The 19,642-nt window shown below is 38.6% G+C and overlaps 1 protein-coding gene across 10 annotated transcripts in view; it reads left to right on the forward strand.

The window, feature by feature from the left end:
* LOC124798640 (FK506-binding protein 5) overlaps positions 1 to 19,642 on the forward strand; it is a 218,372-nt gene that overhangs the window by 108,295 nt on the left and 90,435 nt on the right. For 9 of the 10 annotated variants that reach the window (XM_047262127.1, XM_047262132.1, XM_047262130.1 and 6 more), the window contains 3 exons: positions 10,229 to 10,807; positions 15,585 to 15,587; positions 19,355 to 19,535. In XM_047262127.1, the coding sequence (XP_047118083.1) occupies positions 10,229 to 10,807; positions 15,585 to 15,587; positions 19,355 to 19,535 (763 nt within the window). The remainder of the gene's footprint in view (positions 1 to 10,228; positions 10,808 to 15,584; positions 15,588 to 19,354; positions 19,536 to 19,642) is intronic. The other variant, XM_047262128.1, reaches the window with a different exon arrangement.

Here is a 19,642-nt window from a genome sequence, read left to right on the forward strand (position 1 = left end):
AATTCCCTTGTCTGTGACAACATGACCCAAAAATTTTAATTCAGAAACTGCAAATTTACATTTCTCTAATTTCAGTGTTATCCCCCCTTTTCTAAGTTTTTCACAAACTGACTTCAAAATCAAAAAATGTTCCTCCCAATTTTGCCCTGTAACCAAAATGTCATCTACATAAATTATCAGTTTAACTGCAAGTTCTTACCCCAGTACATGATCCAAAGCTCTTATAAATACGGGAACAGAAGAATTTAACCCAAATGGCACAACACAATATTGGTAACTCTTACCATTGTACACGAAAGCAGTATATTTTCTAGAATTAACCGAAAGTGGTACCTGATGAAAACCCGAAGTTAGATCCAAACTTGACATATATTTTATATCTGTAAATTTATAGAGTAACTCATCAATATTTTCAGGATGGTCTGTCTGTCTGAACAAAATTTTGTAAGTGTCTAGAGTCCAAAACCAATCTTACTCCACCATCTTTTTTCGAAACAACTACTAGAGGATTATTATATGCACTGATACTCCTTTCTATTATATTACATCCTTCCATCTTTTTCAGCTCTTTCTCAACAACAGGTCTTTTTGATATTGCAATACTGTATGGCTTTATGAAAAATGGTTCACGAGGTTTTACCTGAAGCTCACACAGATATCCCTTTACCCTACCAGGTATGTCACTGAAAACATCACTGTTTTCCCACAGCAGATTTTCTAACTGTTGTTTTTGCTCCCCAGATAAATTTTGTGTTTCTGAAATTTTCAAGTTTACTAAATTCCCAAATTCAACTTCATCAGTATCAAATCTATGAATTTCAATATTCTCCAATCTGTTTTCTTTTAGTAAATTGATACTGTCAAAATTTCCATTACTCTGATCACCAAGTGTGTTCACAAAATTTGTCTGAATGTATTCCCTTTCACTAGTTTCTATCAAAGGTTTTCTTCCAACCCAATTAAATGCTGTATTTACTTTCACTATCCAATTCATACTCAAACGAAAATCCTCATTAAATTCCTGAATTACAAAACATCCATGTGTGAACAACTTGCCTTCAATTAAAAATGTCACTAAAGCTTGGCTTTTTACCAATTTACTGCTCTTCCCAGTAGCACCTTTTATCTTTACCCCAACAACTGGCATTTCAACATAATCTTTCCCCACTTTCAATTTCTTGCTTAACCTTTCAGATATTCCCGAGATCTCACTTCCTGTATCAATTAAACATTTACCAATCCATGACCCAATTTGAACTTTTATATAAGGACTGCAAAATTGAACACTTCTCTCAGAACTTGTATCCTCATGTAATAAATCACTTTCAATTTTCCCAAACCTATACTTATCAGAATCATATGGTATACGATTGTATGTATTATTTGTCACCGTTATAAAATTTGCACAAGATACAAAATTGTCATTAGTACTCTCTATTATCTCAAATAGCCAAGAATTTTCATCCAAATCACATTGTATACTATTGAAGTACTTATCCTTCAGCTTTTCAAAAATAAAATATCTCATCTTTTTCCACCACTCAGGACATATAGTTTCACATACATTAATAAGCATCTTTCTAAAGTTCTTGTCAAAAGAAATAGTTTCACTGTTCAGCCATAGATTCATAAGAAATGTGTGTGTGTGTCATTAGTATCTGTAAAAGTTTCACTTAGGCTAGAAGTTATACATGTGTCATCATTATTTGTGTAGTCAGATTCTTTACCAACAACATCAAAATTCACTCTTTCACATACACCCTGCTTGCGAGCCTTATTCATCCTGGTAACATCCCTGGGAATTTCTATAATATTCTCACTATTTAATCCATTTTCAACCATGTGTATAATCAACTCCCTATTTAAACTAATGAAACACCTTTCCTCAACACTGTCATCAATACCATTACCATCATTATCAACTTTATCATCAACATCATTATCGTTATACATATTCAGCTCATACACATTCAAATTATGCCCCAAAATATTATTTCCCCTTTCTAAAGTTACCAGATCCCTTTCACCAATACATTCATTCTCACAGCATGCATTCTCTCTTTCATTCACACAAGTCTCTGAACTACTACAAATTACATCATTTGACAAAGTGTTGTTCTTTTCTGCCCAAGTGTAAAACTCTGTCAAATTAAATGAATCACAATTACTTTTATCTACTGTATGTTCTTGTGTACTGAAAATTTTATCTTTATCAATATCATCATTATTTTCCTCTTGAAATTTCTTCAATAAGTAACAACTAATAACCTCATGTGATAGCTTAGGTTTGGAACTGTCATGTTTGGGTTTATGATAGTCACATCCATTGGTCCTTTCATCAAGCTCACCTTCTGCCTCAACCTTGCGGACCTTCAAGGGGGTATCTACTCGTTTTTTATTTCCTGAATTACAACTGGTTCCTGTTTGAACTGCTGATTGTGGTTCTGCCAATGTCTCTGATCAACATTTCTGTTCCCATTCCTATGCCAAACATTACCTGGTTGTTGGTAGTTTCTGTTGTACTGATCTCTAGCAAAATTTATGTGATTTTGATCCCTAAAGTGTTCTCTATTTTGTTGATTATTTCCGCGAAAATGTTGTTCTTGTTTTGGATGAAAATTATGGTCCATCTTTTGAAAATTGTTATATCTCTCTGAATTTTGACTGACACCATGATAATTGTTTTGTTCCCTTTTTTGAAAGTTAACACTGCATTGCTGATGACAATCTTCTCTTTAAGGTATCAATTTTGATCAAGTCATCCAAAGGTTTTGTTAAATGAATAAGTTTTTGAAGTTCACCTTTGCAAAATTGTTTCATGCTCCCATCTGATTCTCTATAGTTTCTCCCATTCAAAAATTCACTTTTGACTCTAGTTTGTTTAAGATCATCCCAAAAATTTTCCAGAAATTTTGATTCAAATTCTGAAAAGGTCATCCCCACAGTTACAATCTGGTTTGCCCAAGTCAAAGCTTCCCCTTTGTAAGGGGTTCGTAGGCCCTTACTATAAGTTTGCACTCGGCACAGGTCGATAGGGCAAACAATCGATAGTGTGTCGTGTTGTGTTGCGAGAGCGAGTGTAGAGTGGAGTCAGTTCTCAGGTTGCGGGCCGAGCCGTGTGGAGGCCTGTTGCGGTAATACAAGGCTGACTGACAAAGGGAGTGGCCATCGCCGCGGTTTAACCCCTTTGTCTTTGAATAATATGGGAAAGTGAAGAAGTATAATTACAAGAGTGATCAGTGATATTTCTGTGCCGATATTTTTGGTTTCGCGTCTACTCGCCGGCATCATTTGGATTGCAGTGTTGGATTGCAGTGATTGAATTTGCGTGTGACAATAATGAATAACAAAGAAGCCTGTGCTGAGATTAGACGTAATTAATTATGTATGACGAAGGCAGTGGCTGTCTCCTTTTTCTTGTATTTTTGAGACGAATATAGGTCCTTGATTAGTGAAGCTGTGTTGGCGTTTCTTCTTGTCACCGGACATTTCATTATTACAGCATTTGAGAAGGACAAAATGGAATGTAACAACTCCGTAGCAGTCAAATCCGATTGCCAGCCCCATTAGGTACACGGTCACATTAATTAATATTTATTTGGGCTGCTATCAGATCCCGATCGAGCGGGATACATAAATCGGAGGTGTTACACCTTCCAAGAATTTTTTCCCAAATTTAATTTTCATATCATCTGGTGAGTGAGGTAAAAAACAATCCTTACAATACTGTATAAAATCAACAGGGTGTAAGAGTCCATCTACCGAAAAGTGCTTCACTGGAATATTAGATACAAGATTGCATGTGTTGACATTGTGATTTTTGCTTTGAAATTCAATGTCAAAACTTTCAATTTTTTAGCTAAGTTCTTTGACAGATTTTTTGTTTTCCAAATCATTGCATTCTACTTTTTTTTTCTAGAGTAACCAAACGATTGTCAGTTTTTTGTTCTACATTTTTTACTAAAACTTTTGTGTTCTCATCCAAATTTTTAATTTCCCCTTTTATCTCATTAAAATCAATTAAATTAATTTCCCTATCTACCAGTAACACATTTTTTACAGTATTAATTTCATCGTTCAATTTAGTATCAGTTTCATTTACTTTTGCTTCCACAGATTCAATTTTTTCCTCAACACTGCCAACTCTGTTCGAAAGATCACCCACTTGGGTATTGACTGCTTGGACTTGCAACAAAATATTATCAATTTTTTCATCCCAGTAAGTCTTATTGTCATCAACTGATTGTTTGATTTCTTTCATGAAATTTACAAGAAAACTTTTTAAATCAAATTGATGGCTTCTTTCTGTTTCATTTGACCTGTCCTGATTTTCGAAGTCTATTAAACTACTATTTTCTACTTTAGGCACAATACTCTCGAAAATCTCATAAGTCATTGTGAAGAAAAATAAAATACACACACACACACACACACACACACACACACACACACACACACACACACACTCGCATGCACATCACTCACATGCACACACCTGTCTCCCTAAGTTATGCTTAGTAAACTACCAGCTCTTGGGTGGGGGGACAGTGAGTTACCTTCGGTTTAGGGCACGGAGATTACAGGAGTGAAGGACATGCTGTAAGGATAGCTCCCATCTGCATCTCAGACAAGCTGGTGGTGGGAGGATCCAGATTGTCCAGGTTGTGAAGCAGCCATTGAAATTACACATGTTACGCTCTGCTGCATGTTGTTCCACTGGCTGCTCCACATTGTTTTTGGCAACGGTTTGGTGGTAGCCATTCATCCTAGTCGACACTGGTTGGTTGTCATAACAATGTAAATTGTTGGACAGTGGTTGCAGCAGAGCTGATATATAACATGGCTGCCTTCACAGGTGGCCGGGTCTCTGATGGGGCAGCATAAGCCTGTGACTAGACTGGAGTAAGTGGTGGTGGGTGAGTGGATTGGGCAGGTCTTGCATCTGTGTATTCCACAAGGTATGATCCCTGTGGCTGTGGATCAGGGGAGGGAATTCTCATCACTGCAGATGCATCTGCCACAGATGTTCAGGCTGTATGGAAGGGATTTTTTGGTGTGGAAGGGGTGGTGGCTGTCAAAGTGGGGGAACTGTTGGTGATTGATGTGTTTGATGTGGGTGGAGCTGAGGTGTGGATGGAGCCACCTGAGAGGAGTAGACTGACATCTAGGAAGGTTGCACAAAGGGTGGAGGAGGACCAGGTGAAGTGGAAGGGACAGAAGGTGTTGAGATCATGGAGGAATGAAGATAAGGTGTCCTGGACTTGGGTCCGGACCCCCTATTTGTAAGCTGTTGAATAATTAGATACTGAGTCAAAGAGGACTAATTCTCTTATTGTAAACCTGGATGATGAAGCCATTGAATTAAATTTGGGAAATGACAGTGTAAGGGACATTCATTTGGAGACCACACGAGACAGAACTGAACAAAGTTTTAGAGAATATATATTAGTTCATAATAAAAGAAGATAAATATGAGTAAATAATAACATACATTCTAAAGAATTTACTGAACTAAATTCAGTTCATAAATGTTTATGATGATCTGTAATGAGACATTGTATACTAGACAATAAAGAACAGCCAAAGTTTAAAGAGAAAACTATCGGAACTTACATATGGTAGCCAGTGTATGTCATCAGAAGTGTGTGGGATTGCAGGATTAGTCAAAAGTGTATCATCTGAGAAATGTTACAAAATTTCCTGTGAGCTTTTCATAATTGCCTCAGCCAAATTAGAAATCAGTAACAAATTGCGAGACCAAATATATAGTGTCTGACAGAAAAATGTATACACACTTTAAGGAACGAAAAGTGTTACTTATGTGTTTATTTTACATTTAATAATTGATCACGCATGTTGTACAACCTTCAGTTTAGCACATGGTTACTTTAAATGCTCAAAATGTTCACCGTTGGCAGCTATACGCATAGCAGAATGACGAGCGGTCACCACAACTATGTCAGTCAATGTTACAGTGGAGATTGCTGCACGTGTCACTGTAATCTCCTGGCAAAGTTCCTCCAGTGTGCATGGCTTATGTCAATAGACGTTATCTTTCACAATTCCCAAGTAAAAGTCTATAGATGTTAGAACTGTCGACCGTGGAGGGAACTCAATTGGCCGTCTTTGTCCAATCCAATGCCCTGGAAAATTGTCATCCACAAAAGCTCGTACAGCTAGGTGGTAGTGTGGTGACACCCCAACCTGTTGGTAGAAGACCTGTTCATCAGCCCCATAAAGCACACATATATGTGGCAAAATTGATGTGCGTAACATTTCCAGGTACACTTCTCCAGTGACACTAGCATCAAAGAAAAAGGGTCCTGCTAAGCCCCTAGAGCCTAGATGATAGTCCACACTACACATGAACCCCCGATAGATTGACCACTTTATCCACATAAACATGCGGATTTTCCGGTGCCAAGTACACACTTTTATGCTGATTCATGGTTCCATTAAGTTTAAATTGTGTCTCATCACTCCACACTACCTTCATCACAAATTGTTCATTATCAGTTACTATTTGCTGGTACCATTCGCAAAATTGCATTTGGCGATCAGGATCGTCATCATTAATCACGTGCAGTAATTGTGGAATGCAAACTTTCCACTTTGCAGCTTTGAGAATTCTTCGTACACTTGTATTGCTAACCCCCACTGCAAATGCACATTGCGTAGCAGACTTCTGTGGAGAATTAACAAATGTTTCCAACACGAGAGCTGTTGAAGCAGTACTTGTAGCTGTACGCTGTCTTCCTGACCTTCCTTTGTGAATATCACAAATCATTCCATGCAATTCAAACTTGTCAGTGATGTGTTTAGTCCTTAGGTGGGTTGGTGGTTCTGGTTCAAAACCCCACCTCCACTGATGTTGCACTTCAGCGGCTTTATAAAACTTGAAAAACCACCTCACAATACATTTTCATTGCTCGAATGTCAAGCGTGCTCCAGCCATCTTGTTTTCTCAATACCAAGATGAAAGTACTAACATCTGTTGAGCCAAAGACCATACTACAATGCACTCATAACTCAAATCCAATGACAATGTTGATATCTTGATAGAGCCTGACAAAGAGTGTATACACTTTTCTGGCAGATTCTGTATTCCAGAAATATTCTCAGATGAAATAGCTATACCTGTGTACACAACTGATAATAAAAAGTAACTGTAAGAGTTGCGTCCCAGTTTGCTTCATTAGTATAAGGCAGGTGCCAGAAATAATTGGATTTCATAACGAATGAGAATGCACTGTGCTTTCATTTCAATGTACACCCAATTTCTGCTGCCTTCCACAGTTGAAATATTCTGATAAATTAGATCTTCTCTCTCCTTTTGCTATCTGACAGCTAGGAAAAAACTAGTTATGAACCAATAACTACAGTATGCAGTGAGCAAATCTCTCATGGATATATCAATAAATCATTAGATGTATTCTGATTTGCTGTTTGTCCAGACAGTGAAATTAGCTGCACAAAGCAACTATCAGTTTATGAAATTATTATATTCAGAATGAATACTTTCAATTTTAGTAGCATTCACTCTTTAATTCATCCTTTAAATTTCTATCTTTCTGAATCAAGTAACATTAGTTGTATTTTCAAATATGTAAATAAATGATTAGTGTGGATGTAGATGTAGATGAGGAAGTAAGTATTATGATATAAGAAGACCAGTTCTTTAATTTAGATCCAGACCAAAAGCATCCATTTAAATGAAAAACTGTGTGTGCCTCATAGTTGATTGAGCCATGCAAAGTCAAAATACTATCTCACTAACATCCATCAGCTCTTCAGACTTCTAACTTCCTCACAACATATGAGTGAAAATTAGTTTTCTACTGTGTACTAGTGAGGTATTTCACTATTCCACTGTTATTTGAACATGATCATGTTGGCAGTTTGACTGGGCTCCAGTTAACAACTGGAGCAATAACTGATAAATTAATGCTTGTAAAAAATTATAACATATGCAGCCATCACTTCCAGTAGGTATAACAATGAAAACAATCAATTTTTGACAAAATAATGTAATTGGATAGATCAAAAATCTACTCAACAAGCAGTGGCAGAAAACACACACACACACACACACACACACACACACACACACACACACACACACACATAAAAGAGGGTTATAATTAGGCAATCTTGCAGAGCCACTGACACCTTCTTCAGGCAGAAGGGTTGAAGGGGAAGGAAGAGGGATGAAGGAAAAGGACTTGAGAGGTCCAGGAAAAGGGGAAGCTTTTGGGAAAGTCTACCCCGAACCATGGGTCAGGGGAGACTTACCACAAGGGATGAGAAGGAAATGGTGACTTTCCCAAGCTTAGAAAGCTTGCCTAATTATAACTTGCTTTTATATGTGTGTTCTGCTGCCACTTGGTGAGTAGATTTTTTATCTATCCCATTCAATTACTTCCAGTAGTTACTTTAATGAGAGCAATGTTGTCTGCTTCTTTCCCATTGCTTCTTTCTTCTCCCTGGTTCCAAAGATTCTTTGATGTTTGTTAAGTGAACTAAGGCATTTGTGACTTTTTGGTAATCCATTAGACATTTAATTCCAACTGTATGCCCAATAACCAATAGGGGGATCAATTATCACCCACTTGGTCTAGTTAGGTGGAATAATTCAGTGACAAGAAATACTTCTATATATATATATATATATATATATATATATATATATATATATATATAATGGAAGGAAACATTCCACGTGGGAAAAATTATATATAAAAACAAAGATGAGGTGACTTACCGAACAAAAGCGCTGGCAGGTCGATAGACACACAAACAAACACAAACACACACACAAAATTCAAGCTTTCGCAACAAACTGTTGCCTCATCAGGAAAGAGGTAAGGATGAGGCAACAGTTTGTTGCGAAAGCTTGAATTTTGTGTGTGTGTTTGTGTTTGTTTGTGTGTCTATCGACCTGCCAGCGCTTTTGTTCTATATATATATATATATATATATATATATATATATATATATATGAGCTAATGATATGTAGTTGTGACTGCTCATCTCTCCCCCCCCCCCCCCCCCCCCCCACTGTACTCTCTCAAAATATTGATGGATTGTAATTGAGAACATTCACCAGTCCTAGTGTGTTTGTGTGTGTGTGAGGGGGAGCATCCTGTAATTAGTACTTTGCTCTTTGCTGAGAGAGAGAGAGAGAGAGAGAGAGAGGGGGGGGGGGAGAGGGGGGGGGAGGAAGGGGGGTTGAGGTTGGACAGAAGAGGAGAGGGGGTGTAGACACCTAGATGACAAGGAAGACACAAAACCAAAGATGTACTAGGTCTGTTCAAAAAATTTCGGAACTTTGGCCACAAAATTTTTCTATGCTTACGTTTTACTTATTGTGCATGGCCTCCTTCGAAATACTCTCCTCCACAATTGATACAGCACTCCCAATATTGTTTCTGCTTCTGGAAGCAGTCTTGGTACACCTCTTTCTGGACTGTGCAAAGTGCCATCTGCAAATTTTTTTTTTAATTGTGTATTGTTGCAAATCTTCATCCTTACAATGGGGTTTTCAACTTTGGAAATTAAAAAAGCCCAAAGAGGCCAGGTTCTCATTTGCATGATCCAAAGGCTCTTCACAGATTGTGAGGCAAAGCTCTTGACTCATGAGCTGTGGAATGAGCTTGGTGGCAACATGATGCATGCTAAGATGCTGTGTCAAGATTTCATAACATGATCCAACTGAAATGTTACATTCTTCTGCAGTCTTTCTGATGGTTAGTCCTCAGCTGGCATGCACAATTTCCTTGACATTCCTGACGTGAGTGTCATTGGTAGATGTAGCAGACTGTCCTGAATGAGGGTCATCTTTAACTTCTGTCTGGCCATTTATAAACCATGTGAACCTTTTGTAACACTGAGTATGATTTAAAGACTCATCACTGTAGGCTTCCTGCATCATTTGGTGTGTCTCACTAAAGGTTTTCTTGGTTTTTCAAGCAAAATTTAATGCAGATGTGTTGCTCCTCTAACTCTGCTATCTCAAAATTTGCAAACTGTGTGACACAACGTTCTACTCAATACAGCACTGAACAATAACTAATAGATATACAGCAGTGAAACTTGTGGCAGTTACTCCACATTTTGCTCCATCATACCATCCAAGCAAAATTACGTATGTTCTGGAAGTCTTTGAACAGATTTCATTTTCTTAAGTCCTTTGCAAGAGTTCTTAGTGTTCTTTATGTATGATTTTCAGGTTGACACTCACCAGTCCACTCCAGCTGTGGAACCAAGCAGTTATGAAACTGAGGAGGAACCAGCAGGGACAAAGCCAAAGCAGAAGGTAGAATTTTCAGCAGATATTGAGAGCCAGTCACAACCATTACAGCAGCAGGGTCAGGTTGTTGTTGTAGGAATGGATGTGACAGCAAGCTGTGAAGGTGGAGGTCGTTGGTCCAGGCCTGGAACACCAGTGCCACCACCAGATTTTGGAGTACTTCCTGGCTCAGTGTCACGGAGTCGGAGTGCTACTCCAGCACCTGTAGAAACTGAAACACGATCCATTATGTTGGAAGGACATTTACCATCTCACTCACAGTTACTTGTGTCAGATTCTGAGACACATGCTGAACCAACTGGTGCCCCAGGTAGTGCAGATGCTGATCCTCCTGTTGTTCTAAGTGGAAAAGTGACACTTTCGCTAATTAGCCTTCAAGAAGCACTTGCTGCTGAGGAGGAACAGGAGCAGCAGAAGCAATCTGAGCAGCAGAAGCAATCTGAGCAGGAGGAGGAGGAGGAGCAGCAGCAGCAGCAGCAGCAGCAACAACAACAACAAGTAGGAATAAAATGACTGTTTTACTGACTGCTGCTATGCCAAAAACTAACAAGTGTGAACTTTTTCTGGCATTTTGAGATGTTAAAACTAACCACTTTTTCATCAAAACCTGTGCTGAAAGAACTGGTTTTTCAACAGGCTAGTAAAGATACTACATATGACAAGTATTTCTTTGTCATTGTACTAAAAGCATCTTGAGCTATCTCATGGAAACACCTGCAACTGCTTATTGCCATTGGCTCATTTTTCAGATTATGAAATATGCCTAATCAGTAACTAAGGAAATTACAGCATCTATTTGTTATTAACACGTGAATAATTGGAACTTACTCACTTTCTCATGATATGTTTTGCATAAATTAATTATTACTATTATCCCCCCCCCCCCCCTCTCATTTTTTCCAGTTGGTGTGAATAGAATTGATAATATTGAAAACTTTTGTTTCATAGTTAGAGTTGGGCATTGCTGTTTGGCTAACATCACTAAATAGAATGAAGTGTTACTCAAGCTCAAATATTCAATCTTAATTTAACGGAACAAACTATGTTGTTGTTGTTGTTAGGGTCTTCAGTCTAGAGACTGGTTTGATGCAGCTCTCCATGCTATCCTATCTGCTGCAAGCTTCTTCATCTCTGAGTAACTACTGCAACCTACATCCTTCTGAATCCGCTTAGTGTATTCATCCCTTGGTCTCCTGCTATAATTTTTACCCTCCACACTTCTGTACGATATTAAATTGGTGATCCATTGATGCCTCAGAATGTGTTCTACCAAACGATCCCTTCTTCGAGTCAAGTTGTACCACAAGTTCCTCTTCTCCACAATTCTATTCGGTACCACCTCATTAGTTACGCGATCTACCCATCTAATCTTCAGCATTCTTCTGTAGCACCACATTTCGAAAGCTTCTAAACAATTTATCGCCAATATTCCACTTCCATACATGGCTACACTCCATACAAATACTTTCAGAAAGGGCTTCCTGACACTTAAATCGATACGTGATGTTAACAAATTTCTCTTCTTCAGAAACTCTTTCCTTGCCATTCCAGTCTACATTTTATATCCTCTCTACTTCGAACATCATCAGTTAATTTGCTCCTCAAATAGCAAAACTCATCTACTGCTTTAAGTGTCTCATTTCCTAATCTATTTCCCTCAGAATCACCTGATTTAATGCAGCTACAGTCCATTATCCTAATTTTGTTTTTGTTGATGTTCATCTTATATCCTCCTTTCAAGACACTGTCCATTCCATTCAGTTGCTCTTCCAGGTCATTTGCTGTCTCTGACAGAATTACAATGTCATTGGCAAACTTCAAAGTTTTTTATATTCTCCATGGATTTTAATTCCTACTCTGAATTTCTTATTTTGTTTCCTTCACTGCTTGGTCAGTATACAGATTGAATAACATCGAGGATAGGTTACAACCCTGTGTCTCACTGCCTTCTCAACCACTGCTTCCCTTTCAAGCCCCTCGATTCTTATAACTGCCATCTGGTTTCTGTACAAATTGTAAATAGCCTTTCGCTCCCTGTATTTGACCCCTGTCACCTTCAGAATTTGAAAGAGAGTATTACAGTCAACCTAGTCAAAAGTTTTCTCTAATTCTACAATTGCTAGAAAAGTAGGATCCATGCAACACATGTGCCAAACAATCATTCAAAATGAAAGAAAAGTAAAGCAATAAAAAGAAGACTGAGGAAATGTTGGATTTATTGCAGAAATATGAGCCATAAATTCTGAACAGCCAAATTTTTATTTAGTCTTATGTAATGTAATTAAGGTATTAGACAGAAATGCCACTCAGTAGAGAGTAGTCATCCTTTGTCGTCACGTGTAGGAAAAAGGAATTCTGTGTTAACCAAGCTCTTCTTACTAGTTTTAGTTAATTAAATGCCAGACCAAGGCTCAAGATTAAGATGAAATAGTTTCAAGTGACAGCAATTATGATAATAAATAACAAAATGAAAATGAAAGCTGCAGAACTACATAGAAAAATCATACATAATTCTGAGCTATGGTAGTAATGTTTCTAAAGGAGAGTGCAATGTTAGGTTACACATCCACTTACACGTGCACTTTTGAATTCAGGACTATTGAATCTTTGTGGGCTTGAAATGCATCATTATTTTCCCATGTTACAACTGGACCTACAAAAGCTATAATATTCGTGAAGGGCATCTTACTTCAGAAAAGATGTACTATAAGAAGGCTACCCTTATTATAGGATTCTTAGCAGTTTTCTGAATAGCATGCCAATCCCAAATTGTAACAATTAATGCAACTTCATCTTATTCACTTCTTATTTTCCTTTTTTCTCTAAAGGACCTTAGTACATTATTATTGTTATTATTATTATTATTATTATTATTATTATTATTATTACTGTGTGCCCAAAGGCTGTCTTCTCACAGTTGTTCTCCATGTCCTCCTGTCTTCTAATGCTCTCTTCATGTCCACATGGCTTCCATTTCCGTTGCTGTCAGTCATCTTGGGTCTTCCCCTTCCTGTCACACTTCTCCTACATGCTAATCCTTCCAAATCATTCACCATAAACTAGTCCTATTGCAACATGTGACCCAGTCAATTCCTCTTTCTTTTTCTTATAACTTCAAATAGTCTTTTTCTCTCCTATTCATTCCTGCACCTCTTCATTAGTCACTCTTCATACCCACATACACTATGTGATCAAAAGTATCCAAACACTCCCAGAAACATACATTTTTTCATATTAGGTGCATTTTGCTGCCACCTACTGCTAGGTAATCCATATCAGCGACCTCAGTAGTCATTAGACATTTTGAGAGAGCAGAATGGGGTGCTCCATGGAACTCACGGACTTACAATGTGATCAGGTGATTGGGTGTCACTTGTGTCACACATCTGTACGCGAGATTTCCACACTCCTAAACATCCCGAGGTCCACTGTTTCAGATGTGATAGTGAAGTGGAAATGTGAAGGGATACGTACAGCACGAAAGCGTAAAGGCGGACCTCGTCTGTTGACTGACAGATCCCGCGAGAGTTGAAGAGGCTCGTAATGTGTAATATGCAGACATCTATCCAGACCATCACACAGGGATTCCAAACTGCATCAGGATCCGCTGCAAGTACTATGACAGTTAGGCAGGAGGTGAGAAAACTTGGATTTCATGGTCGAGCAGCTGCTAATAAGTCACACATCATCCCAGTAAATGCCAAACAACCCTTCACTTGGTGTAAGGAGCATAAACATTGGACAATTGAACTGTGAGAAAATGTTGTGTGGAGTGACGAATCACGGTATACAATGTGGCGATCCGATGGCAGGGTGTGGGTATGGCAAACGCCTAGTGAACATCATCTGCCAGCGTGTGAAGTACCAGCTGTAAAATTCGGACGCAATGATGTTATGGTGTGGTCGTGTTTTTCATGGAGGGGGTTTGCACCCCTTGTTGTTTTCCATGGCACTATCATAGCACAGGCCTACATTGATGTTATAAGTTTTAAGCACCTTCTTGCTTCCCACTGTTGAAGAGCGATTCATGAATGGCGATTGCATCTTTCAACACGATCGATCACCTGTTCATAATGCACAGCCTGTGGTGGAGTGGTTAAATGACAACAATATCCCTGTAATGGACTGGCCTACACAGAGTCCTGATCTGAATCCTGTAGAACACCTTTGGGATATTTTGGAATGCTGACTACATGCCAGGCCTCACTGACCGACATCAATACCGCTCCTCCTCGGAGCACTCCGTGAAAAATGGGCTGCTATTCCCCAAGAAACCTTCCAGCACCTGATTGAACGTATGCCTGTGAGAGTGGAAGCTGTCATCAAGGTTAAGGGCGGTCCAACCACATATTGAACTCCAGCATTACCGATGGAGTGCACCACAAACTTGTAAGTCTTTTCAGCCAGGTGTCCGAATACTTTTGATCACATAGTGTATTCTTACCATCCTCCTCCACGCTCACTTCTCAAATGATTCCATCCTCCTTCAGCCCTATATCCTCATTGTCCATGTTTCAGGTCCATAGAGAGCGACTCTCCAGACAACGCACTTAGTTAGTCTTTTCCTGAGCTTTCCAAATAATAAGTTGCTCTTTCTATTGAAAACTGCCTTAGCTACCATAACTAGGGTTTTGACCTCCTGGTGGCACTTTAAATCTTCTTAGATAGTTGGAAGCTGTCACTTGATTAATTTCAGTTTATCATATCTTTATATTAACTAGTTTCCACCTTTGCCAACCATCTTGCACTTTGCTTTTCTTACCATCTCATTAAAAATTTTTAGCACTTTGTTTATGTTACTTTCACTTCCAGTTAGTAATGTCATATCACCTGCAAATTGTACCTATGTTATTCTGTTTCCTCCAATACAGACTCCACTTTTGCCATATTGTTAAATGTTAAATGGAAGTTTCTGACTTATAAATGCTCATTTAATGATTTATTATGTCAGGATTGCCTGTTACTACAAACATTCACATTTATGGTTTCAGCAAATCATTGTGGTATTCAGCAATGAATAGTTTTGTCATTATGTATAAATTCTAGTTATATGCATACGGAACATCACTAAAATATTGTATAATATTCAATAAATGTGACAGAATGATGCAGATGTTATTGACATATTTTAGTGCACACAGCACTAGTCACAGTTACACCTATGCAATCCAGACACAGTCTTCCTGGGAACCAGAAATATATGATCTTGGCCACACTTCATGTGTTTTGGAATCACTCTGTCAGTGTTAACGGCTACCACTGCCACTCAGCCCAGCAAGTGTAAACTTCCAGACTAGGCTGTGCCACAGCTCCCAACAGTTTTCTCAGAACCTAACAACTCCAAACAGTTTATCCTTGTGTGCTTGGCACCATTGTCTGTATGCTGTCATCCAGCAGCTGTCCATGACCCCAGCTCCAAACTCCAGACATTTCACTGCTCTCAGCAAGCATCCAAGAACAGTCCACCCAAGAGCCAAAACGGAAACAGCTGGTCTGGCCCAAGAGCATTCAGCGCTGCTATCCTTGTGTTGTCAGTCAGCAGCTGCCCATTCTCTTCCCAGGCACTGGCTTCATGCTCTGAACTGTCTGCTGCCCAATACAGGAATTGTAACACTGTCATGTTTGCTCACTTGTCGTTTCTAGTGGTGCTGTGCTCAACTGCTTTGATGTTCCAAGCATATTCTTCCACAGCAGGGACACACCACCAGCCTTGTCAACAATTGACATGTGAGGCATGGTTTTAACAGTGTCATGTAATCATAGCATACTGTTTGTGGATAAATTATCGCATCTAAAGATGCTAATAATTTGTGAAACCAGTAATATGGATACTTGTAATAATTGGGTGATCTGACATAATAAATTATTGTATAGGCATTTCTCAATAATTTCTTATAGATAGATGTTAAAGAGTCCACCAACATAGTTGAGCAGTCAGCAAGAGTGACTCATGCGAAGAATCCGGTTCAGTGCATGGTACTGCCAGGGATTTTGGCTTGGTGAGAGAAATGGAAGAGGGTGCACACAGTCTTTTGATGCCAACTCAGAAGCTACTTGACTGAGAAGTAGTGGCTCCAAGGTCTGAAAAGTTGACAATGAGAGGGAGAGCGATGTGACCCCATGACTCTACACACCACATCCACGATGCCATGTGGCAGAGGGTGACATTCTGACAGGTTGATGTTGCATGATCTTCAGGGCATGATCACAAAGTTTAAATCTTCAGATGTTAAAGAACAATAGCAAAAATAGCAGTTTTGTCTCACTCTCCTTCCAATCATGCTTTCCTCAGACATTTCATTCCCAACACTTACTCTTATCTTTTGTTATAAATATAAATTTTGTACTAATAGCTTCTCTTTTATTCTACAAAACACTCAACAACATGATCTATTGTTATCTGTAAAAAGCGTTTTCTAAATCTAAAAATATAGTATAAATTACCTCTCTTAATATACCTCTCTCTCCTATACTTCTCAGTAGCCCAATTGTCTCTCTTGTTCCTTTACCATTTCTAAATCCATACTGTCACTCTGCAGTGTGCCAATTTAGCTTTCCATACAACTTTTTGTTCAGCAGTCTCAATAATATTTTGGCTCCATAACAGTCCAGTGTTCTGCACACTTCATGGTATTCTTCTTTTTCTCAATTGGTACCATTACAGAGTCCTCTTGTCATTTTCCCATTTTGTATATCTCATTACAAAGGTGAACTATATTGCTTCTCCACTTACCTACCCAGCTCTCAATCACTTCTACTAGCAATTCGTCAGTTCTACATACCTTGGTTTTTTTTTTTTTTTTTTATCTCGTTAGGTGCTTTTTGCACTTCTTCATTCAAAATACTATACTCTTTTTCATCATATGAAACATTTGTCTCTTCCTTACCCTTTGTACTGGTTGATCTTTGATCCATCTCAGACAGATACCACACACATTTCGCCTTCTCGTTAACGCCTCTTGTGGTTCTTTGCTTATTATGCCATCCAGACTTTCAGGGTGCATATAAATCTTTCTGTTCATAGTCTGAAAAACTGTCTCCCTAGCTAATGTGAGCATAATTTTGTACTTTCCTTCTTCCACTATCTTCTCGCATTTCCCTTTCATCCATTTTTCTAGTGCATGTTCTGTTTCTCTTCATAATTCATTATACAGTTTCCCATTCATCATTTTTCCTCCTCTGTTCTCAACATTCTTCCATTTTCTTTGCTCTTTCATCTTTTTCAACACATTTTCGGTTACCTGTACTACCCTGATAGTTTTTTTTAGAGTTTCTGTTTCCTACAATTTCTTTTGCATTTACTGGAAGACTTACAGGAATTATCAATTTCAGCTAGTAACCATTGCCAGAATTTGTCTTACGCAGTAACTCTGCACATTTATACAGTGACTGCTTAAGCTATTTCTACCATGGAGAAACAAAGCTAGCCTGAACATTATAAAATGGAGAGTCAGGTCTATTTTTAAAATGCACTATTCCCTAAAAGGCAAAACTGGCCCTTTTGAGAAACTGCAATGCCAAACAGCATATGTTGTTGCAACCTTCAGCAGAGAAATAGTTTGATGCAGCCCTGCGTGTCTGCATAACTATTTCCATTAAGCCTTGTGTCCCTCTAAACTTTAATTCCCCTTCCAAATTTCGCCTTTATTTACTTTACAACGTGCTCAATGTACAGACTAAGTATACATATGAAAATGATAATTGGCCTTTCATGATTTGAAGTTAGGTAGAAGAATTCCAACATTCCACTTAATTAAACTGCACATATAGTTTGTTACCAGAATGAGATTTTCACTCTGCAGTGGAGAGTGCTCTGATATGAAACTTCCTGGCAGATAAAACCGTGTGCTGGACCAAGACTCGAACTCGGGACCTTTACCTTTCGTGGGCAAGTGCTTTACCACCTGAGCTACCCAAGAACAACTCACAACCCATCCCATATCCTTAAAATGCCACCTTTTTGCAGTTTCTTCAGATTTAATCTACAGTTCATAACCAATAAATTGTGGTCAGGGTCCACATCTGTTCCTGGATATGTCTTCCAATTTAAAACCTGGTTCCTAAATCTCTGTCTAACCGTTATATAATCTATCTGAAATCTTCCAGTGTCTCGAGGCCTCTTCCACGTATACAACCTTCTTTCATGATTCTTAAACCAAGTGTTAGGTATGATCAAGTTATGCTCTGTGAAAAATTCTACCAGGCAGCTTCCTCTTTCATTCCTCATTCATGGCTAAGCAGGGATGGCTAGAGGACAAATGTAAAGATGTAGAGGCATATATCACTATGGGATACAGCCTACAGGAAAATTAAAAGGACCTTTGGAGAAAAGAGAACTACCTGTATGCATATCAAGAGCTCATGTGGAGAACCAGATCTAAGCAAAGGAGGGAATATGGAAATGTGGAAGGAGTATATAGAGTGTCTATACAAGGGTGATGTACTTGAGGGTAATAACATGGAAATGGAAGAGGATGTAGATGAAGATGAAATGGGAGATATGATACTGTGTGAGGAGTTTGGCAGAGCACTGAAACATCGGAGTCGAAACAAGGCCCCATAAGTAGGAAACATACCATTAGAAATACTGATAGCCTTGGAGAGTCAACCATGGCAAAACTCTGCCATCTGGTGAGGAAGATGTACGAGTCATGCGAAATACCCTCAGACATCAAGAAGAATATAATAATTACAATCCCAAGGTAAGCAGGTGTTGGCAGGTGTGAAAATTACTGAGCTATCAGTTTAATAAGCCATGGCTGCAAAATACTGACACAAATTGCATACAGACAAATGGAAAAACTGGTAGAAGCCAACCTCGGGACAGATCAGTTTGGATTCTTTAGAAATGTTGGAACATGCGAGGCAATACTGACCCTACAACTTATCTAATCTATCTAATGAAGTCACCCAGATTGAACCATTACAGTACCCACATGCCCTATAGAAACAGTTATTTGCATGTGTTTATTGTTGTGCAGTTTAATATTAAACAAAACAGAAGTAAGGAGGTCTTATATGCTTTTGTTTTCCATTTCCTTGCAGCCAAAGAATGATGATACTGTTCGGGCAGTAAGAGTTAATGTGATTGAAGCTGAAGAGGAAGAGGAAGAAGAAGAGGAGGAGGAGGAGGAGGAGGAGGAAGAAGAAGAGGAGGAAGAGGAGGCAGAGGCAGAAGAAGGGAAAGATGACAAGGTAGAGGAAGTAGTGGTGCAACGGAATGAAGGTAAATTTTTGATACAGTAATTTTTAATTGTATATTAAGAAAAGAAATAATAAATCATCTTCAGGATGCTAACAAATCAGATGCAAAGGAAATAGTATGTATTCAGC

Source organism: Schistocerca piceifrons, chromosome 5 (assembly GCF_021461385.2).
Source record: "Schistocerca piceifrons isolate TAMUIC-IGC-003096 chromosome 5, iqSchPice1.1, whole genome shotgun sequence".
Taxonomy (NCBI): domain Eukaryota; kingdom Metazoa; phylum Arthropoda; class Insecta; order Orthoptera; family Acrididae; genus Schistocerca; species Schistocerca piceifrons.